General features: G+C 34.7%; 2 protein-coding genes and 2 pseudogenes across 2 annotated transcripts; 3 read left to right on the top strand and 1 right to left on the bottom strand.

The window, feature by feature from the left end:
- The first annotated feature begins 4,638 nt into the window (after window positions 1-4,638).
- LOC120210553 lies at window positions 4,639-8,225 on the top strand (annotated as a pseudogene).
- Window positions 8,226-8,418: 193 nt separating this feature from the next.
- Window positions 8,419-9,452, bottom strand: LOC120210556 (vesicle-associated protein 4-2-like). The gene is made up of 5 exons (XM_039209260.1): window positions 9,412-9,452; window positions 9,183-9,301; window positions 8,873-8,950; window positions 8,612-8,731; window positions 8,419-8,508 (listed from the first exon to the last, which is right to left on the bottom strand). Exons 1-5 carry the CDS (start codon window positions 9,413-9,415, stop codon window positions 8,449-8,451), a joined length of 381 nt encoding a protein of 126 aa, XP_039065191.1. The 5' UTR covers window positions 9,416-9,452; the 3' UTR covers window positions 8,419-8,448.
- A 2,206-nt stretch (window positions 9,453-11,658) lies between these two features.
- On the top strand, window positions 11,659-18,059 carry LOC120210554 (annotated as a pseudogene).
- LOC120210521 (putative F-box protein At1g32420) lies at window positions 17,607-18,770 on the top strand. The gene has a single exon (XM_039209238.1). It carries the CDS (start codon window positions 17,607-17,609, stop codon window positions 18,768-18,770), a length of 1,164 nt encoding a protein of 387 aa, XP_039065169.1.
- The last annotated feature ends 5,759 nt before the right edge of the window (window positions 18,771-24,529 follow it).

Raw genomic sequence — 24,529 nt, forward strand, 5'->3', positions numbered from 1 at the left:
CAGGTTTGAGTTTGAGTTTCATCCGAGTTAAGTTTAAGATTTTTTTTTATTTTGAGTTTTTTCGAGTTTCAATTCATGATTTCGAGTTTAAAAAATTTAGGTTCACGAATTTTAAAATTTTCGAATCAAATTGAACTCAATAATACTCGAACTCGACTGAACTCGTTTACAGCCCTATTGATGTGTTGATTATTTTTTCCTTTCTTTCAATTTACTATTTCTCGTCATTGTCTCGTATAAAATATCTAAGGCCACACAACGAAACGTTGGTGATGGTGGATGCATCATGCACTTCTTCGCTGTCTTGCTTGTAAAACATATATCATCCCATGCTTTGTATGCCTTCATGATATAGCTGTCTTTTCTTCTTCTTTCATTTTGGGTATTGTTTTAAATCATTATCTTCTTCTTCTTCTTCTTCTCTCATTAATCATGTATCCTACTTCCATGGAATCTTTACAGCTTACTGGTTTGCTTACTTTGTCAGAGAATAACTCGAAAACTGAAACTTTGCAACTGCAAAATGGATAGAATAACAACTTGATCATCTAGGGACCAAAACTTACATCTATTTTATTTACTCTCTGTGTGCTGTAAACATTCGTGGTCAAACACAAAGCACAAGGACTCCATTTGAAGCTTTTAACCCCATTTTTAATATTGAACCAGGTCGAATCAAGCTAGGTTGTTTCTATGAGAAAAGGTTAACGTACATCATTACTTAGCTATATCAAAATGATCTTTTCAGCCATCTAATTTTTAATTTTTATAAATGATCATTATACTTTTTAAATCATTACAAAATGATCCATGAAACATTATATGTGTGTGTCAGATCGGATCGAATCGAACCGAAAGGAATGTAGATTTTTATCTTACAACCATATTGAATTATGGGTCAAGTTAAACAATTCAAAATTCAAATCAAATTGTATTATAAATGAAGGGATAAACCTATATTCATCCCTTATACGGACACCGAAGGTGTCATTGGCAACGTGCCATTAAATATGAAATAGGTATCCTTTGTTGGCCTGTTGTTTTTGTTTGTCACCTTAAAAACAGGTGGATTAGCACAGAGAATCATATAAATTAATAGCATTGACGAGGACATACACATTAATAATTAAATTAATTATTATAGTAATTATGTTAATAATTAATAAACCAGCAAAGCATTATCATGGTGGAAGAATGAGTTGCGGCGCAAATGGATGTCGTTTGTAAATTGCATAATCTGGACGTTACCATTAACGTATTTTAATTTATGTAGTAATACTAATAATAATAACTTATTTTTTTAATATTGAAAAAAACAAAGAAAAGATTAATTTTATCATACATCCTAAAATTATGATTTAAATTTTAAATTGATTATTAAATTTTCAAAATACTATAACTAAATTCTTAAAACATCAATATCATATCAATTAAATCATTCTGTCAAATTAACTCAATCCAGCAGGAGTATATATAAAACACTTAGATAAAATTTCAAACACATATACCAGTGTAATAGCTAGTCACGTATGTAAAATTTGATCAACATTTTTAAATATGCTTCAAGTCATATTCTAACTGGTATTTAACATCCAAACAAATGATCATGTTGATGGAAACCCTTGATTAATATGATATCAATACTTTAAGAACTCAATTAAATACTCATCAAGTGAGCTTAATAGTAAAGGAAATGTTGTTTTTCCTATACGTACTGACTTTGAGTAGCTGCATCTGCAAGACTGTGTTATTAATATATTAAGAAAGTTCTGAACAAATAATACTTTATAATCCTATCAGATTGTTAAAAAAATAAACTCAATTAAATATTTCAAAATATAAGAATTATTTTAAAACCTAATAGCATGATTTAGGAACATAAAATGAAATAAACTTAAAAATAATAAAAAGTTGCAAAGAAATCCAGAAGGGATGGCAACGAATATATCATAATCTTATTTGTCTATTGTATGGAATCGGCCGTTGGTTGCTCTTTAGACTTTTATTACAAAAGAAACAATTTTTTCTTATTTTCACACTGTTAAATAAATAAATAAAAATTAATAATAATAGAAAGCTGAGTAGCAAGAAAGACTTGAAGACTTAAAAAATAAAAGATAAAGTAATAATTGAAAATAAAAATAAATGAAGGTATGGTGTTGACAATTGAAAAAGACATATGAAAAAGGCTAAGGTTTGTGTTATCTGTCTGGCTCCTGCGTTCAGCCCATATTTTATTGGGAGACAATTCAATTAAACCCCATTTCCAATTTAGCCCTTTATTTATTATTATTGTTTACGAATGCTTTGGTTGACTTTATTTTTATTTTGGTCCAATTGAATTATGAGATGGTATTAAATTATGGTATAGTTGTTGACTTTGAAAGTAGATATTTTGCATTTGGAGCTCTCTTTTTTCTATCGTTCTTGTCCATGTGCTTTGAATGGATTAAGAAATACTTCATGTATTTTTTTAAAATTTTTATATGTTTTAATCTTTATTAAATCTTATTTTATATATTTTATAATTTATAAAATTTCTAAAAATTAATATTATTAAGATAAAATTATGCGTTTCTCTCATAAATATATTCTTATGATAAACCTGTTTGACAATTTTAGTATCTTTTTACAGCGAGATATTGGGAATGCGGTTCGCAGTTTCTGCGTTGTGGGCCAAAATCCCTGCACTGCATACCATCGTCACCACCACTATGCAATCTTTATCCCATGAGAAACGGAGATTGCATTCACCCTTCCCTATTTTGTTCACCTTGGAATTCAACGCATTTAGTGAAGTTGCGATTTGTTTTTATTAAATTAAATTTATATATTAAATGTAATTTTCTAATTATATCTAAAAACTACATATATCTTTTTGATTTAAATTATCCATCAATTAAAATTTTATATAAAAAATGATAATCAAACGAATCTTTAATTAAAAAGACATGATCAAAAGAGCCCTTATTGAATGTTTCAAGTAACTCCGTGATTTATTTAATCACAAATTATTAATAAAATTCAGTTTGGTTAATGATTTAAATTAAATGTTTATTTAATTTTTTGGTACAATTAAAAGGACTGTTTTATATAAAAACCTTTAAACTGGAATCCCACGTATAAAATACGTGTGAATGGAAAGCAAGTAGGAATAGTATCCGAAATCCAAACTATGCATGTGTGAAACGGAGTAGTATATGGTCACTCGGGTCCCAGGCAGCCTCCTGAGGTCCCCCCAATTCGCACGAGTTGACTCACCATTTTTACTAAAAACAAAATCCATCATATTCGTACACAACTAATATGCATTTGAGTCAAGCATGTTGGGAAGCAATTTGAGGTATGAAATGGTAATAATCTAATAGTATTATAAAAATTTATGTGTATTTTAAGAAAATAATTTGCATAGTACTATTATATTAGTAATATATTAATTTATCATAGATGTTAAGAAATTAAGAAGATATGAAAAAGAATCTAAATATTTCTTAAATCATAGTATTTTGCGTACTCGTATTCGATAATAACACCATACGTGTTGGATTTCATCTTTTATTTTTATTTTAATAATTTTATTTGTTAATCTAAATAATCTCGATTAAATGCTAAATACATTTCATATTTTTCATGTATAAGTGGTATTTAATTTATTATATAAAGAATAAATTTGAGGATAAATATTAATGATAATATAAAGAAATTGAAGAATTGACGAGAATAAAGTATTTGTAAAGAGTTACATTCAAAAGATCAAATTGAATAAAACATAAAGTTTAGGGATTAAATTACAAAAAGAGAAAATTTATTTTTTAAAAAAAATTAAGTTACAAAAAGAGAAAATTATTAATTAAAGATCAAACTATATCGTTTTAATTTTTAGTTGTTTTGGTTATTCAAACTCAAAATTCGAACTAAAAATTTAAATTTACTTAAATAACTTAAAATTAAAAATAAAATAACATTTTAATCGAATTGCATTTTGTTCTCCCTTTATACGTTAAAATCTGGGGCGATACTACATCCAAGTAGCGATCCTCCCCCCCCCCCCCCTCCAAAATAAAATTTTAGTTTGATCCCCTAAAAGTTGTCAGTTTGTAAACTAGTATAGTGACTGCAAAAATTATAATTCAGTTCTAGCTCATTCTAAAGAAGTTGTTGGCTTTCCCCTAGTTGGAAGAGTATTTTCATTTTAACTAACTAATGATATTATAAGAGTAGAAGATTAAATTATGCCAATTAAAATAAAGTACGATGATAAAACTCCAAATTTTGAACATAGTAAAAGGACTAAAACCAGAATTTGACCTCTAAATTAAAACCTTGATTTAGAAACCTTTTCGGATTCACATGAAGCTCAAATGAAACTATTAGTAATTCATGGGAATTGTTTACTATGTTTACAAATATAATATAAATTAGACCGTTGGGGAAATATTTTCTTTTTATTTGTTTAAATCCTACGTATTAAGAAAATTAACTAATTTAAACTTACTGATTAATAATGAAGAAATATATATTTTATGACAGCTCAAGTCTACCCCTTAAGAAGAAGAAAAAAGAAACAATATGAATCTTTATTTATTTTTTCTCTATATAAACAACTAACATTCTGTTCCAATACCTCCATCTTCTTCCTCTTTTGTTCGTTTCTCAGCAATTGAAGTAGACAGTAAGATCGAAAATGCCGGCCGTGGGAGGAATCGGTCCGGGTACCGGCAAGGAGTACCCGGGTAACCTCACCCCATACGTCATGGTAACGTGTATAGTAGCGGCCATGGGAGGTTTGATTTTCGGTTATGATATCGGTATCTCAGGTAACATAATCAATAAATCAGACGACGATGCATAGAATTATACACTGTCAGTTCGATATTAACTTTTTTTATATATATATATATATAGGCGGTGTGACGACAATGACTCCGTTTTTAAAAAGGTTTTTCCGAAGTGTTTGGGAGAAGAAGGAAGCCGATAAATCGAAGAATCAGTATTGCCAATACGACAGCCAAACGCTGACGATGTTCACGTCGTCGCTGTATTTGGCTGCTCTGTTGTCTTCCATTGTAGCCTCCACTGTAACCCGTAAGCTGGGGAGGAAACTGTCGATGCTCTTCGGCGGTTTGCTCTTCTTCGCCGGAGCTCTCATTAATGGCTTTGCTAAATCCGTTTGGATGTTGATCGTCGGCCGGATATTGCTCGGTTTCGGTATAGGATTCGCCAATCAGGTAAATCATTTCATATGCTGACAAGCAAGTTTGCTCCAAACTCTCTGCTGGTTTTTTGTGTCTAATTATGCTTTGACTTCCTATGCTCTTTAGATGTTTGAATTTTAGTCCTTCTGCTTGTAACTATGGGAATTTAGTGTCTTTATTTGTCTGATTTAAAAATTAGAGTTCGATTGATAACATTGTTAACCGGATTTTGTTAAATTTGAATGAGTTATCAAATATTTGACTATTAAAATATCATATTTAAATTTAATAATAGTGGTCTGCTCACCCATATGAGTTGTTTCAGTTGATCAACTACTCATTAGCACCTTGATAAAAATCAAGATTCGTATCTCTTTAGAAACCCTCAAATGGCATAAACAAACAGCGTAATCAATCGGGCTTTAGGTATCAAACTAGACAAATGGATGGATTAAATTCTTGAAATTAGAAAGTAAAGAGACTAAATTTTAAAAGGTCAAAAGTACAATGACTGAAAGTAGAATTAAACCATGTTTACTAATTTTCTTTAAGCTTGCATTACTTTAGATCTCTATAACTTAGAAGTCAGCAACAAGTCATCGTGTCTGTAGAAGTATAATAAATCATTCAATGTTTATGTTTTAATAACTCTTTAGTTAATTTAGCGAGTTAAAACGTTGAATTTTGTAATCTACGTCTTATATTTTAATATTACAAATGAAAAAATTGAATTGAAAGTTCATCTCACAATAATTTTATATAATATTCCATATAAATTAATCAAATAATAAATTAAATTCTAATATTTATAAAAAAATAATTATATTTTCACTATCATTACTACAGCATACTTTTCTTGGTCAGACATGGGTTGTTTTTCTTTGCGTGACAGTTCTTTCGGCTAAAGTTTACGCCTTGATGATACGGGCGTTGAATAAAAAAACAATAATTGGAATAAAATTGTCGTTGTTTTCTACAGACTACAAGCATGACATTGATGTGTTTTACAATGAAACCTATTTCTGTTTTATTTAATGCAATTTGCACATTAGCAACTTGACAAAGCCAAGTGGTCCCTGAGAAGGACTTTCTTTTAGCTTTGCTTCCCTCCTCAATTATTATTTCTTATTAATATATTTTTTAATAAGTAATTACCTCACACATTTTAAAATATATTTCAAATTGAATATTGAAAATATCAAATTATATCAATTAGTTTTTTTTCGTCTGCTTGTCTACTCCCTTGACGGTAAAATGTCAGCTCAAATGTGGAGTATATTGTTAACATGTATACATGATGAGTTAAACAAATGGTTGTTCTAAATTTTATTAATAAACAAGGAAGGAATTAGAAAATCTTATTAAGAACGAATGAAAGTAATATTCAAATTTTAAAGGTTTTAAATTGAAATTTAAACATTTATTAAATATAGATTGTTCATGCATTATGTATTTTTAATTTGATTCACATGATTTCAAATCGGTTGCATTTCTTATTTAAATTGACATTTAGCGTCTAGTTTGACGTTTAGGCTAAGGGAAAGATTTAAATTCTGGGACTAATTTAGAATTAGAGAAATAGTTCAGTGACAAATGATACATTAACCCTTTGTTTATTTCAAAATTTGACATTTTTCTTGGGTTAATTATTACAGTCTGTGCCACTCTACCTCTCGGAAATGGCCCCATACAGATTCAGAGGAGCATTGAACATAGGCTTCCAATTGTCAATCACAGTCGGTATTCTCATCGCCAACGTGCTGAATTACTTCTTCGCCAAGATCAAAGGCGGCTGGGGGGCGCCTGAGCTTGGGCGGCGCAATGGTTCCCGCCTTAATCATCACCGTCGGCTCTTTAGTCCTCCCCGACACCCCGAACTCGATGATCGAACGTGGCCAAACCGAGGAAGCCAAAGCCAAGCTCAAGAGAATCCGTGGTGTCGACGACGTCGAAGAGGAATTTAGGGACCTCGTCGCTGCCAGCGAAACATCGAAGCTCATCGAGCATCCATGGAGGAACTTGTTGCAGAGGAAGTACAGGCCACATATAACGATGGCGATCCTCATTCCCTTCTTTCAACAACTGACTGGCATCAATGTGATTATGTTTTACGCTCCTGTTTTATTCAGCACCATCGGTTTCAAAGACGATTCCGCCCTCATGTCCGCCGTGATTACCGGTGTTGTTAACGTTGGTGCCACGGTTGTTTCAATCTATGGGGTTGATAAGTGGGGAAGGAGATTCCTTTTCCTTGAGGGTGGTGTTCAAATGTTGATCTGCCAGGTACTTGAAAGATTTCGTTTAACAATTCATTGGTCAGGTTCAATTCAGGTTTAGATTATTTTAAATTTAAAACGTAGACATATTTTATCATATAACTAGATTGAATTTGAATTTCTGATAGATCGAGGGGTCAGAGTTAAAACCTCACTATTGATGCTAAAATGCTCTTTGTTGTTTTTTCAGGCTGTTGTGGCAGCATGCATTGGTGCTAAGTTTGGAATCAACGGGAACCCTGGTGAGTTACCCAAATGGTATGCCATTGTTGTGGTGCTTTTCATCTGCATTTACGTGGCTGGATTCGCCTGGTCATGGGGACCGCTAGGATGGTTAGTCCCTAGTGAAATCTTCCCATTGGAAATCCGATCAGCCGCACAAAGCATCAACGTCTCTGTCAACATGCTCTTCACATTCGCGGTGGCTCAAGTGTTCTTAACCATGCTCTGCCACTTGAAATTTGGACTCTTCCTTTTCTTCGCTTTCTTCGTGCTAATAATGTCTGTATTTGTGTACTACTTCTTGCCGGAGACAAAGGGCATCCCGATCGAAGAGATGAGTCGAGTATGGAAGTCGCATTGGTATTGGTCCCGATTCGTTGAGGACCTCGATTACCCTAATGGAGGTATGGAGATGGGCAAAGGAGGGCAGGGTGTAAAGGATGTGTAAATCCCCTTGGATTTAAATTATCTTTTGTTGTAGCACATACTATTGATTTTCAATGTTGTTTCAGCCTTTTATTGAAGTATAAACAGATCAAAGATGAAACTGAAAATGAAGTGTTCATTTACCTTCACAAAAATAAAAGAAGCAAATATTGTTTTTGTTGGTTCTATTTTTCTCGGATCAAATCCAATTTTACTCACTCTTAACTGAAAGTCTATAAAGCACTTCACCTTACATGACAAGATTCGAGGGGTAGAGGCAAAGAGACAATTACATAAAATTTCAATGACATGATAAACCAGTTTTCGGTCTAAACCGAGTCTACTTTTTCAACCTGTTGTCGAGCAAGGTATCTTTCTCGTCGCTCTTTCTACAGAACAGAAATCGACAGTCATGAGCATTGCGTGTGCCACAGAGGTAAAACATGAGCAAGCAAAATTTTCATCAGATGCTTACGAGAAACAGAAACTTACCCATTCATCTATGACAAGTCCTTCCCCAATAATCCTTGGACCTGCATCCTCTCGAGGCTTTCTGCCGGCCTCGAGAGCAACATCAGCTTCTGCTAACTGGTGGTTCAGTTTTTCTAGAGCCTTCATAAAAGCAAAGCAAAGTGTAAGCAAACTTCTGCTAACTGGTGGTTCAGTTTTTCTAGAGCCTTCATAAAAGCAAAGCAAAGTGTAAGCAAAGGCACATATAGCTGGATAAGATAGGATGGTGCTAACAGTACTTACCGGACCTGGGCGCAGAGGATCGAGAAAAACGACTTGTAATATTTGCTCTATTACCACTTGATCCTTCAGATCATGGAACTGAAAAAACCCGGAACCTAAGCACAATATAATATGAAGAATAATGTATATGGAAAAGCTAGTTCTATATTGACATTATAATATGAAGCACAACATGTCATTATGAAATTAGCTCAGTTAAACATCTAAATGCATCAATGGAATATGATGCACCAGCTCAGATACAAGAGAGAAGATGGAAATCACGAGTCATGTAATAAACACATAGTTTTATAGGAGATGGTTGACGCACCAGCTCGGATATGTAGTCCATTGGACCCTTCACCTTGAGACTCAAGATTTTGAACTTAACCTTGTTCTTCTCATCCATTGGTTTTTCATTGTTCTCCGGAGGCTCCACAAACTTGAAGACTAGTAGATAAATTCAGAACACGAAACAGATTTCATAAGAATCTTTACGAAAATATGAAGAACGTTCAAGAAACAAACCAGAAAGCATAAGACTGCGAAGAAACGATTACCCATTGCTACGATGCTCTCACCAGGGGCAAGAAAGGCGCCCGGTGGGTGTAACACCCCCAACCCGTATCCGACCCGGATCCGATGTGTCACATTGACTTTTCAAAACTCTGTTCTTTACAAATCCGTAAAATCTTAAATTCATCATTTAAGAAAATAAGTACTTTACATTAATAAATACAATCAAATTGTTTTACAAAACCGATCAGAGCATATTCAATTTAAATCTTGTAACTACATGCCAACTAAATTCTATATAACAAAATACATATATTCAATATGTTTCTGATCTGATCATTGTAAGGGAGATGCTAACCTGTCTTGTTCCTCTTTACTTCTATTCTCGCTTTCTAAACCTACGTGTAAAACATTCACACGCTAAGTCGATGACTTAGTAAGACATGTAAATACATATATAAATGAACAAATGTATGCACGTATCATGCAAACTAACATCATACCTAAACCATCATTAACCTGCTTATCCTTACTTATTTTATCATCACTAATTCCTTTCTATCAAATGAGCATATACTTGACATAAACATATTTTATATAACTTCTTAATCACCACCATGCATGAATAATTATTATTACCATATCATGCTCAAACACATAACATCTCATATCACCAATCTTATTCATATTATCATATGATCCTGAAATTATCATTTGCACATATCATATAACACATATATCATTTCACAAGGAATACACATATTATCATAGCAAATTATTTATATTTAAAGCCCATGTACACATCTGAGAACTTAATGTATGTGAGTACATAGAGGTTGTGCACATATGCTGTCACCACAACTCGTATAATTATCACTAGGGGCGCGTAGAATTTGTCCTAAAGGACCACTATGTCCCGAAGGACCACATAGAACACATATGTCCCGAAGGACCACATAGAACACATATGTCCCGAAGGACCTCGTAGAACACATATGTCCCGAAGGACCACGTAGAACACATATGTCCCGAAGGACCGCGTAGAACCATCGACTCTTGGCATGCCAACTATACCCGTATCTCTTATAACACATAACATGAGCATTAATATTTATTTTATCACACTTTCACATTTTCATATCATATACACATATAAGCTCATGGTTTCTTATCACATATATCATGTAAAACTCACTTGGAGTCTCATAACTTCTTATCACCTATCTAATATCACATGTCACATTGCTTATATCTTGTTCTCATATCTTCTCATGAACATATGAACACATAGATACTCATCACATAACTCATACCTCCTTTTTCACATATTTCATTAGTTTAGTATCTCATAAATTATATCATATTATCACGTAGTCACATATATCACCTAACATATATAGTTCATATCTTTTCATTTATCTTATATTTTATCCATTTATATTCATATAAATCACATACATGTAATACATACAAGGCATATTCACTCAGACATGTATTCACACAGATCACATATAGAAATGCACTTACCTTTATCACATGACTCATGTAACTTTTCATGCATATTCATTTAAAACATGTCACATAATGCATATGTTATAATACTCTGATCATGTTTCATAATATAAAATGAATCATGTATCAAGGTATTAAATCTAGACTTATCACAAGTCTAGAACTGAATATACTACTCTAATCATGCTATGCATATTCACTCACCTAGATTTCTTTGTCTTTCACTCGATTGATCTTACTTCCCAAATGTTCCGGAACTTGTTTAGGCTCAGTATCTACATAAATATGATTTCCAAGACGATTATCAGAAGCCTAAACCTTATAATTCAATGCTAATAAATTAAACTAATTTAATGAACCATAATTCATTTTTGAATTAAGTTTTTATTTTGAATTTTAAGCACCCATCATTTTTATTTTCTTATTTATTTATAAAAATTAATATAATTTCACTTCTTGTGAATTCCATCTTGTTAATTAATATTATAAAATTTATTTTTGGAGGTATCGAAACTTTTCGGTTAGAAATCTAAAAAGCTTTAGGTTCTAAAATAAAAAGGTTACTTATTTGTTAATTAAGCCATATATATACAAGATTAGGACATTATACGAGGCCGATGATTTTAAATCAGGAGAAGCTCCAAACGGGAGAAAATCCAGCAGCCCAGTCCAATATCACAATGTCCATTTCAAGCCCACGCCGCCCAATGCCCCACACGTGTGCCATGTCTTTGTGTACACCTCAGCAACAGCCACTGAAATCTCCCTTCCACTCAATACTCACCACCTAATCACAATTTCCCCGCCATTAATTCTCACTTCAATAACCACCACGATTCCCTCCATGGATCTTCATCTCCTCCGATCTTCTCCCGCCGTCCGATTCTTCCCCCGCCGCCCTTCCCCGCCGCCTCTCCGCAGACGGTTCTTCGCAGTTAGGTCTCTCGCTTTCTCTTGGAAGTTTTAATTTATTTACTTCTTTAGTTGACTGATAGTATTTATTTATTTTCTCCATTTCGCAAAATATGTCAGCTCGAGTCTTTCTTTGCGATACCTAGCGAGAAAGCTAAGTATCGCAAAGAAATTGAAGCGGCGGTGGAGGTCGTGGAGAGAGCTTGTAGTCTTTGCATCGATGTGAGTTTAAAATTTGAATATCTCGATTCATATTCTTTTTCCATTGTTTGATTCAATCGTTTGCAGCGTGTTCTAATTCATTTCTTTAATCGTTTTTATTTATTTATTATATTTGAGTTATATATTTTTGTGATTGCAGGTGCAAAGGTCTCTGTTCTCTGATAAAGGAGGGATTCTGGAAAAGAATGACCAAACTCCAGTCACAGTGGCAGATTTTGGAGTTCAAGCTCTTGTTAGTTTAGGTTCTTTTTCCCCCGTTAATTTTGCTTTATTGAACATATTTCACTTTACTTTTGGAATTGAATTTGGCATATTGTGATCAGCTTTCTCTATTGTGGCATTCACCTTTAGAGTTAGCCTTTCCGTTTTCATTCTAATTTTCAGAAAAATATATATGATTTAGCAAGACATCCAAGACAATTGAAAAATAAAATGGTGTTTATTGTTGGATTAACAATGTAATAAAGTTCATCTGATTAGATAATTGAAAGTATGCCTGTGTTGATTCTTTCCTTTTCACCTTAGAGTTGGGCAGATTGTTCCCTTCAATTCCATTGGTGGCAGAAGAGGACTCGGGTTATATACGTTCCAAAAATCTGGTGGATCCTATAGTAAGTGCAGTATGTGATAAAACGAGCTTCAAGGAGAAATCATTTCACATGCTGATGTGCTGGAAGCGATTGATAGAGGGGTAAAGAATGCCTTTGGAACAAAACCCGCCACTTATTGGGTAATGCCTTGGCTATCTACATAAGCTTGTCCGTAAACTACAGTTTTGACTTTTGTTGTTTAAAAATAAGATTTTCCAGGTACTGGATATGCACTTTTTGACATGGTTATGTCCCCAAACCTTATGCAGATACTGGATCCAATTGATGGCACAAGAGGGTTTGTAAAAGGAAGCAAGGCATTATATGTGGTATGTATGTTTCTGTTCAATAAAAATTTTCTTTTGAAATATTCTCTTAATGCCATGGAACACATTGTAAACTTATTCCGTCTAGCTCTGGGGAAAATACTGTCGTATTGTTATTGACTTCTTGGCCTGAATTTACTTGACAAATTTTACTGAGATTGGACAGGATTCAAGATAATTAACAATATTCTGTTACGCATGAATGATGCATTACATTCAGATGAAACATATGGTAGTGTATGGCTTTTTAGTGTATGCTTAAAAATTCTAAAAGATATAGTTCTATACATACAAGTTGAATCTTAAGTCAAATTTTACATTTCTGGTTTTTTTCTCTCCCACCCACCCAAGCAATAGAAACGACTTTTAATAGTTTTTTTTTTTTTTTTGTGATTGCAAATGTGTAAGTAGGGATGGGCATGGGTCGGGTGTTTGGTCCACCTGATCCGAGAACAAGGAGTCATCCACTCGAGACCCGACCCGACCAAAACAAGTTCTCACCCGACTCAAACCCGACCCGATATATAATTTAAAAACCCGACCCGAAATAATAATAATTATTATTTTTATTCAATAAAAACAGTGACTTAATAGAAAAAAATAATATATATAGAGGGGTATTATTGTAATTATTCCTAAATATATAAGGTAAAATTATATATATTTTCGGGTCAGGTTGGGTCGGATATTTTTCACCATAAACCCGAACCCGATTTTTTTTTAAAAAAAAACCGACCCGATCAGGTCGGGTCGGGTCGGAACCCGTCGGGTTCGGGTCCCATGCCCATCCCTATGTGTAAGCCTTGTTCTTGTTGTTAAGTGAATGAGTTGAGCTTTTTAGTGGTTTTTGCTGCCATTTAACACAATCTGGCTGTCACCTGTTGGGCTGAGGGCATATTCTGAATTTTCAGGTAGGTTTATCTCTTGTAGTTGAAGGAAAGATCTTGTTAGGTGTCATGGGCTGCCCTAACTGGGTCGTAGATACTTCCTACAGGTCCACCAATAATGTCCAAGGTTACCCAAATAGTTCTGGATTGGGGATCATTATGGCTGCTCATGTTGGCTGTGGAACTTGGACAAAGAGGTTAAGGTGTATGCTTGATAGCTCAAAAATTTCGTCTGATTGGACCAGATGCTTTGTTGATGGTTGTGGCTTGGTACAGAAAGCCCACTTCTGCACTCCAGAAAGTCAACCATGGGAGTCATTGCCACTATCAGTTTTCTACAAAGCAACAATCAACAACGATGATGATATTGGGGATAAGGGAATTTGTCTTATACCTAGATGTTGCGGAAGGTTTGTTGGCTTTCTATCTTAATGTTTTTCTACTCGTATGTTTTCTCCATGGAGCTTTCACTGAATTGCATGGTATCTAAAGCACAATGCTCTTTTTGTTTTTTTTTTCAATTTGTTCTTTTCATGAGTGAGACTTTTAACATTTATGATTTATATGTTGACGATGTGTGCATGATGTACATCTCTGCTTGTATGCAGTTTATGCAAGTACTTAATGATGGCTTCAGGTTGGACATCTGTTTTCATTCTTCGATATGAAACAGTGGCCAAGGTATAATCTTTGTTTATAGTAAATTGAACACAGAAATTCAGTAGCAATAGTTAACTTACCTTTTCTTTTACATTATAGGTTTGGGATCATGCTTCTGGTATGATATGTGTACATGAAGCTGGAGGAAAGGTACATTTGATACACCCATAGGGTATAATCTTTATAGGACAGAAAAAAACGGCATCGTTTACTGATAAAAAGGCTTTGAGTTTGATATCCTTGTTTTGTTTACAGACCATGTCTTTCATTTGTCCTAGCCTACCTTATTCTTGGTTAAATCTTGTTTTTGTCCAGTTCCCTGTATCTTGCATCACCGTCTTCTGAATTTGCTAACATAGTGCCATGAATTGACATTGTTAATTCAGGTGACAGATTGGGAAGGAAGTGAACTTGATCTTGCAGCCGATTGAGATAAACGGAGAATCATATACCCTGCAGGTGGGGTTCTTGTGACTAATGGCAACATTCATCATAAGATAGTGGAGATGATATTTTCCAGTTCAACAGTTGTTTAACAGTGAATTACGGTGCAGTATGGGACTATGTGCATTCATATTCATTTATTGAATTCGTTGATATGTTCGTTTTTATTTTATTAGAAAATAATAATGAAATTACATGAAAATTAAAAGTTAAAAGTAAATGTTGAATCTGTCAAACCAATGGCTCTTCTAGTAAATTTAGGTTCTCATTCGGACTTTAATTGGAAAAGAATAGTCTGGCTTGGTATTGCTCCGATTAAAGTCGAGGCATTCGTATGGATGGTTCTTCATCGGCAGGTACCGGTCAAAACCGAGTTAGTGAGAAGAGGGGTTATTCTGAATTCAGATAATTCTTGCCGTTTTTGCCTTCTGGTTCCAGAAACGGTGGAACACCTTTTTCTCTTGTTATGAGTTGTGGAAGATCTAGAATTATTATTATGCATTTCGAGATGGTTCAACAGTGTTTAATCAGGATCCCCTTGTAGTGTTGACTTCATGGCATACTTCTTGGGATGGCTCTTCACGATTCGGGATATGATATGGGATCTCATACCTTTTGCTATAATTTGGACGATCTAGATTTTAGAAATGAGATAATATTCAGGGAGAAAACGTTTGACTCCATCCAAATTAATTTTCTGGTAAAACACCTAATCGGTCGGTGGTTCAAAGCAAAAGTCCTGGATTCCTCTGCTTCGTTGGATGATATCATTTGTAATCCTATGGTGGAGGGTGGTTGTGTACTAAGAAAAAGGGCGTCTGATAAATCTTCCTTGGTGCCTTCTCCCTGCCGGTTGTCTTATATTCAACGTTGATGGGGCTTTGAACAGCAATGTGAAATCTGGTGGCATTGGGGGACTGCTATGAGAAGACGTAGGTAGGCATCTTCGGTCCTTTCCGATTCCATTTGGTGCTGGATCCCCAACTTTGGCTGTGACTCTTGCTATTGATCATGTGATTGAGGTCTTTGTAAAGTCTCCTTTGGCTAAAAGGTATAAATTAATTCTTGAATGTGATTGCCATCATGCTGTGGGTCGGGTCCTTAACCCCTCTACATCACCCATTATTTCCAGAAATTTGGTGTAGGAAATATCGTCAAAATCTTTTCGCGCTTGTATTTCGATAAGGCTCATTCTTAGGGTGTGTAATATAGAAGCAGATGCCCTTGCTAAGGAGCCTACTTCAACGACCCTTTTTTGGTTGGTTAAAACCAGGTTCTCATTCCGGTTACACATAAGATGTGTCTTGAATAGCCTATACCTCTTCCGGTTTGATTGTGCTGCTGGGATTTCTTGGTCAAGAGTTTCAGATGGTTGTTACTGCTAGCGTTTTCCTGTACAATGTTTGGGTTGACAAATTAACAAATTATTAGGTGAGATTTGTTATAAAAATTAACCATTAGAGACAATTAAATCTGTAAAAATAAAAAAGTTAAACTTACTAAAAGATAAAATAAAATATATAGAAATATTTTTTTTAAGTGATCTATATATCGGAAACAAGTTGAGGCATGTCGCTACACAATTTCCTTAAGATAGATTTTATATCACTCTTTAGTAATTGAGATCTTTGGTCTTCTATTTTTCAATATACAACTAGTTAATCAGCTACAATAGCACAACTATAAAATTCACGAACTATCTATTGTCTTTGCCTATCACCAGAAAAATAGAGAAAGTGAAAAAAAGAATATTCAATTAATTTGAAGTTCTTCAATTCTAAGATGTGTTTGAATTTTTAAGGTGTTTGAAGTTTTTTATTTTTTATTTGGAGATGTGTTTAACCTTAAATAGAGGGCTCAAAAGTGATTTCTCAAAATATATATATTTTAATATTAAAATTTAAATAGATAGATATCTTTTAATATTCAAATTTAAATAAATAATAGTATCTTTTAACCTGAGATATTCAAAAGATATAGATACCTTTTAATATTCAAACTTGAAGAGATAATAATATCTTTTAATTTAAATATTTAAAAGAATATAATTATATTTCAATATTCAAAATTAAATAGATAACAAACATATTTTTAATTTTAAATATTCAAAAAAAAAATTTCCTGCTAATATTCAAATCGAAAGAATAAATATATTTTAATTTAGAATATGATGAATTTAACATAATTATTAAATTCATCAGTTAATTCACTCATTTATCCAACAGGATTCACTGTTTAGGTGTTATTAGAGGTAGCGTGTGGTGATTGTACTATTTGATTAGGCTAAGGTTTTTGCTACCATGTAGGAAGAATGTTTCGAGCCTTGAATTAAATAAAATGTTTGGGTATTCTTTTCCTTCATTCACGATCTGATATCGATTCTCGATTTGTGTTGATAAAAATACCAACGAAGGTTTTTAATGAGATCCTTTATTTCCTTATAAAAAGAAAAGAAAAGTGATCCACAATGACCCTTTATGATCCCATAGATTTTGACTTTCCAAAGTTTATCCAACTGAAATTTGAAAAGCAACATTCTCCTTGATTTTAGCATTTGTTATCCTTTCCTTGTTCACGCTAACGACTTCAGCAAGAGTTCTGGTTTCACCTGTTAAGTAGTCAAGTGAATCATTCACAGATAAAAGCATTGATCAGAGACGAGAAGAAAAGGGAAAAGGGCAGAAAGATGCAGGGGCGGACCAAAAGCAGATTCCAAGTACCAGAAGCTTTGGCAATGGAAGTCCTCTTGAAGCTCCCGGTAAAATCCCTCGCTCGCTTCAACTGCGTCTGTAAGTCTTGGTGGTCTTCTTTTCGAACCCTTCATTTCACTTCCAAACATTATCATAACAGCCTTGAAAGCAGCAACTTTAATCTCCTCTTCCAACGCTGTAATAGTGTCATCCCTTATTTCACTCACCTCTCGACCGGAAAAGATGAGAAGTCTTTAGTAAAACATGACATTCGATTACCCTTTTTTGAGAACGGTGTCGATTGTCCTCAGGTTTATGGTCCTTGTAATGGATTGTTGTGTTTATATGATCATGGTGATGGTAAGGCTGCCCTTTGGAACCCATCAACCAGGGAGTTTAAAATCCTTCCCCAATCTTCAGCCCGACGCCCTCCTTTTCCAGGTTACACTGGCTTTAAGTGTGTTGGTTTCGGGTATGATTCTGAAACCGATGACTACAAGATCATTCAGTTTGTTACTCTTGTTTATATTGATGAAGAATCCGATTCTTCACCTGTGTATCGGTCCCAAGTGGAGTTGTATTCACTCAAAACCGATTCCTGGAAGGAAGTTGCATCGGTTCCTAATGCTTGTCCATTCAGTAATTACTTGGGCAATAACTGCGTAGATGGAGTTTGTTCTTGGGAAGCAATGATGGAGTATCATAGAGATAACCTTATTCTTTCATTCGACATGGTGAGTGAGAAGTTTTCGACTTCACCTTTACCAGAACTTGATGGGGCTTTAACAAATTACAAGCTTGAACTACTGGAGTTGAATGGATCACTGGGTGTTGTTGTATACCCGAGGTTTGGAACTGAGAAATCATTTGATTTATGGGCTATGGATGGAGGTTGGACAAAGCAGTTGAGTGTTGAATCTATCCCTGGAGTGGAAGAGCCTATGGGGTTCTGGAAAAATGGTGAAATGTTCATTGGAGGATCGGATCATGAGCTGCTCCTGTTTGAACCATACACTCGAGAGGTTAAGAAACTTGGGGTTAAAGCTTATCCGGATGCAATGTGCCATTGCCTTATTGCTTATGTTGAGAGTTTGGTTCCGATCAATGGAAAATCGGAGCACGCGGAACATATAATACGTCGCCCATCTCTAGATACATGAATATGAAGAGGGATTGCGAAATAGAACAAAAGGGGAAAGATTTTATGAGATTTTGGTTTTTTTCCACTGCTATCATATAATTGGGATTGTAGTTTACAACGCAGTTTCGTTTGCATTTAGATGTTGCTGGTACTTCCACCTGCTCTTACATTTCAATCTGGTTGCTGATTGGCATTTGGTTGCATGGCATTCAATTGCCACACCTAAACTGATGTTGAAGATCACAATAATTCTCAATCTTCTTTGTTGCCTTCCTGATTATATCTTTATAGGTCACTGAGACATAATAGTAACAATAATAATGATAATAATGAAGTATAGTATCTTTGAGAAATGCAATATTTTCTTGTCATTCAATTGTTTAATCACAAATAATGTGATTACATGCAGTTTGTACAACAAATATCATTTTAGATTTTTATAAAAAAAAATAAATTCACTCCAAAATTGGATCATTAAGATTTTTTTTTTGTTTCGTCCTTTTAAATGTTTAATGTTGAGTGCTTTAAATTTTTACTATTCGATTTTTTTCTTCTATTTTTAAATGAAACTCAAAGAAAGAGATGTTGTTCCTAGTCTCCGGGTACACCTTCCCAATATTGAAATATTCAAATGGAAGCTTCGATTGTTGATGACCCACCAAAGTAAAAAATGGATTTTTTTTTGGTTGTTTTTATTGTTCTTTTGTTGTTATGGATGGTTATTGTCGTCACCGTTTTTCGTTCGAAACGTAAAAAATAGATGTATGACACGAATTTCGAGGAATATCGATTTTTAAAATTGAATTAATTTAGAAAAGATTGGAGTTGTCATCAACCTTTTGGTTAGGTAGGTCAAATACCCAGAAAACGTTTTTTAAACGAATTTTAGAAAAATCATTTAAAGATGAAATTTGGTCTGCGTTTAACCAGAAATTTATTTTTAAAGATTCGGGAGTCGGTTAAGCGTGGGGAAGGATAAACACCCCAGAGCAACCAACATTGGTATCTCTCGATTATATGTAGTCGGAAATGATGAAATTTTACAAATTTGAACTCGAAATTTAAATTACGATCCTTTTCATTTCTATGATTTTTTAGACCGAGTGAATTCATTTTTAAAATATTTGACTCGATGAAAGATTTAATTCACTCGATTTTATTTAAAAAAATATGTCCTCTTGCTACGTGAATTAACAAAAATTAAAAATCCAATTATGTTGGACGTAATTTCGCTAACTCATTATGAAATACAACATTGCCTTGTAATATTGTGGGAAACAAGTAATCAAATGCATGATCATGAATGCAACTATAATAAATGTAATGTGCAAAACAAATGAAAGAACCACGTAACATGAAAAATAAATAATAAATGATAAAATATAATTTCTATTCGAATAACCCTTAGAATAACACTCCAGATTTTTAGAGGTTTTTCATAGGTTAGTCGAACAATTAACGAAAATCTCACGTCATTTTAAAACATAAAAATGGAAATAACGAAATGAGGACATTAATTTTAAAATAAAATAAATTAAATTGAAATTGCTGACCAAGCGATGATATCAGAAGCCCTAACCCTTAAAACAACGTAGTTTTGATCGAGCTATATAACCCCTTTTTCCTCTTTTTTCACTTTTTCTTTTCTTTCTTCTTTCCTTTCTTTCTCTCCCTCTCCATACTCTCTTGTCTCTGTAGAACCCGACGAGATGTCTCACCGGCCGTCGCATCGCCGTCATCTCTGGTGGCCGTTCGGGCCCAAAATTTTCAACCCGACTCCCCTCTTTGCGGTGGTCACAGACCTACCCTTAGTTTCACGAGAATCAGCCCCCAGGTCCATGAAATAAGTCGAGAACCTCTCAGCTTCCAATGCTCCGATCTCCGCTGTCCATCGTTAGATTGGGCCGATTTCAACATATGTTGCTCCTCTTAACCTCACCGCTGGGATCTGTCGTCTAAAGACTAGATATGTTACCGTCGACGGTAAACTTTTTTATTCTCTATTTTTGTTTTTTTTGTTCGAACTCTCCCCTTTTTTCTCCCATCTCTTTTTTTTTATTATTGCATGTGGTTTTAAATCCATGGTGGCTGGTTTGTTGAGGCAAAAGTGGCAGATGCATTGCCGGCTAGTGAGAGTTGTTGGAAAAGGTATGGTCGGTTGGTGGGAGTTGGTGTAGGTTGATTGGATTTGTTTGAGATTTTTTTATTATTATGATTGATTGATTTTTTTTGTTTGGTGAAATAGGAGATTCAGACAGGCTAAGGTGATCGATGGCGACATGAAAGGGGCTTACGGTTAGGGTTATCTAGGTTAGAGTTTGGGTTGGGTTTGTAATTTGGTTTGAGCTCGAGTTGTTGGATTGTTTGTAAATAAGTCTTGGTTGTGTATTAATAATAATAATAATATATCCCCAAAAAACGGTGATTACATTTATTGTTTTTGGTTTGTGGAATGAGGGGTCAAAAGTATTAGAGGTGATGGTATTGATGGATAATTATCCAGGTTTAACGGTGAAGGAATGAAGGTGAGTGTAGATTTGAGAATGAAGCAATGGTGGGTGAACTCGATTGATCGATGATTGGTTATGATGATAGACAACAAAACATGGAAGGAATATAACATACAATAGAGGAGATGAGTAGTTAAAAGCGGTAATAAAAAAACCTAATCAAATGAAAAATATAAAAAAATTAATAAGATATAAGTGGGTTTCTACATGACTTAATATTGATAAAATAAAGAGAAAATAACCTCAGTGACCAAAAATCCCATATAATATACGATTTTAACCAACTTTTTCCGGATTTGCCAAAATGACCAACAAAATCGCATTGCGATCGCTAATTCGCAACGCGATCTCCATTATCGCAAATTCGCGTTGCATTTTCGCAATGCGATAGTTGAAAATCGCGTTGCGATGGTCTACAGTATCGTTGCGATTTTCCCAATTCGCAATGCGAATAAGTAAATCGCAACGCGAATTGGGAAAATCGCAATGCGAATAAGTAAATCGCAACGCGAATTGGGAAAATCGCAATGCGATACTTACTATCGCAATGCGATAATACAAAATCGCAACGAGATACTTACTTTTGCAACGCGATACTGACTTTCGCAACGCGATTTACATAATCGCAATGCGATTTTCAAAGCGCCATTAGTATCCTGGCCAAGTATTTTATTTTTAAATTCCAAACATGAATATTAATATATTGGAACACTGAACTGTCCACAGTATATCCCGTAATCGCAACTCATAACCTAAAACCTAAAATCACAACTCAGTCCCATCTCCATCTCTCACTCTCTCACCCATCTCCGACGAAATCCGTCCCATCTCCGGCGAAATCCGTCTATCTAAATCTCTCAGAGCCACCCTCACAATCAGAAATGGAAAATCAACCAAATCAACCAACGAGGGTTAGTTTTTTTAATTATTTTCTTTTTGAAATTTTTGCATTATTATTAGGTTTTTCATATTGAAATTGATGATAAGTTTACTGGTAATTTCAATAATAGATTAACCATTTCACTTAGATTGCTTATTAAATCAACCAAGAATCGCAACGCGAAATGCAAATCGCAACGCGATTTTAGTTTCGCGTTGCGATTCTCTCGTTGCAATAGTCATTTTCGTGTTGCGATTACTTCACAGTGTTGCATATTTAAGTTTGAAGAATAAACTACTACTATTTATGTTTATTATTGTTTTTGGTATATCTTCACAGTGTAGTTTTTGGTATATCTAATTTAGTATGTTTATTGTTTTTGTAGAACTTTTATTCGGCTCAATTGACCTTGAGAAATAAAGTCAGCCTGGCCAAAACAATTGCGTCGAAGCTTTCACCTGCACAAAGAAAAATGTTTGAGGATACATGCTTCGGGCCATGGCTGAAAGTACAACATCCCGGTGGAGATGCGATGTTGACACACCTGTTTCTTCAAACCATGACTAGAGATATACCAGAGACTATACAACGTCGTGATGAAGAGATATGGTTTGATTTTCCACCGGCGTATACGTGTTTTGGGCGGGAGGAGTTTTGCTTAATCACCGGTCTACGCTTCGGACACGATGATGTAGGTCGGTACACTAGACACATTACCCGCCCATCATGGCTATCCCGGGTTTTTCCTGAGCTGGAGAGGCCGAGTCTACACGTAGAAGACTTGACAAGATTTTTGAATAATAAAGATGGTTTTACTCGGATGGATGACGTCGACGTTGTCCGAGTATGCCTTCTAATTCTTTTGCATGCCGGCTTTTTAGGCAGAGAGGCCAGACAACCTATTCCAAATGATCTAATCAAATTGGTAGAAGACCTAAATGCGTGGAACCTGTTTCCGTGGGGCTCGTATTTATGGAAAGCTACATGGAATAAGTTATCGTCTGCCTTGGATGATCGAAAAAGTTTGCATGGCGATGGTTCCAAATACACTTTGACAGGCTTTATTTGGGCCTTTAAGGTAAGAATTTTTATATAATGTTTCCAAAATTATAAGTAATTATTTAACAATTACTAATGTTTGTTATTATATTGTTTGTAGATTTGGATATTTGAGGCCTTTCCCGCCATGAAGACATATGCAATAAAAACTTCAAATAATATTCCCAGGGCTATTTCCTGGAAGAGGAAACGAACCTTGCAATGGGAAGATTTACTACGGTATACGACAATAAATAATGCAAGTTAACATAAATACTACCATATGTTTATAAACAAGTTATTACTAGTACACATTTAACTTTGTTTGAGCTTTTATATTATTAGGAGGCCAACACTCCTCTACAGAGGCTGACATCCACGGAAGCTGAGCTTGCCACTGATTGGTGGCAAGCTAGTAAGCGTTTTTTTGATGGAACGGTTGATGAGCAGCCTCCACTTCGGGAGCTATCACCTCGCCCAGAGCTATCACCCCACCCAGAGCCATCATCTGATCGACCCGGCTATACACCTCCACAACGACAGCCATCACCTATTTTGTCACATCATCGAGCCTCTTCTCCACCATCACTGCAAGATAGGCGACCGACAAAGATGCCACGATGTTTATCTCCCTGTTCTCCACCTCCACCTCAACGGGATGAGTTAGGGGAGTTACGTGATGAGGTCAATGCCTTGCGTGAGGAGGTCGGTACTTTACGCAAAGACGATGGTGCATGGCGTGTTGAGGTATCTACATTACGCGGTGAGGTAGCCGCTCTACATGAGATGGTATCATCGTTGCAGAATGAGGTTCATACTCTACGCAACGAGGTAAGTTTAAGATTTTTCATACTCGTAATTCATTCGGTTGCTGCCAATCTGTTTTTGTTAGTATTTGTTTTTGGTTTTGTTTTTGTCTTTTGGTTGAAGTAATGCAATCCATTCAAGTTTCAATTTGCAGAAGAAGAATAGTTTACTTTCGCAACACGAAATGACTATCGCAACGCGGAAATGGCTATCGCAATGCGAAATGAAAATCGCAACGACAAAATCGCAACGCGAAATGAAATCGCAACGACAAAATCGCAACGCGAAATGAAAATCGCAATGCGATTTGTGTTTCGCGTTGCAATTTTGTCGTTGCGATTTCATTTCGCGTTGCGATTTTGTCGTTGCGATTTTCATTTCGCATTGCGATAGCCATTTCCACGTTGCGATAGTCATTTCGCGTTGCGATTTTAAGTTTCGTGTTGCGAAAGTAAACTATTCTTCTTCTGGAATGTTTATATATGTTGTCCTTTTAAATGTTTATATAAGTGCTTACTTCTGGAATGTTATCTGAGCATTTTG

The sequence above is a fragment of the Hibiscus syriacus genome, unplaced genomic scaffold (assembly GCF_006381635.1).
Source record: "Hibiscus syriacus cultivar Baekdansim isolate YM2019G1 unplaced genomic scaffold, ASM638163v2 tig00109925_pilon, whole genome shotgun sequence".
Classification (NCBI taxonomy): Eukaryota; Viridiplantae; Streptophyta; class Magnoliopsida; order Malvales; family Malvaceae; genus Hibiscus; species Hibiscus syriacus.

What these genes read in the sequence shown, in the direction of transcription:
- LOC120210556 (XM_039209260.1), bottom strand. An exon ending in TGGACTACATATCCGAGCTG is followed by an intron (nt 8,951 to 9,182) that starts GTGCGTCAACCA and finishes GGGTTTTTTCAG; the next exon opens with TTCCATGATCTGAAGGATCA. An exon ending in ATCCTCTGCGCCCAGGTCCG is followed by an intron (nt 8,732 to 8,872) that starts GTAAGTACTGTT and finishes GCTTTTATGAAG; the next exon opens with GCTCTAGAAAAACTGAACCA.
- LOC120210521 (XM_039209238.1), top strand. Translation starts at nt 17,607, where the DNA reads ATGCAGGGGCGGACCAAAAGCAGATTCCAAGTACCAGAAGCTTTGGCA.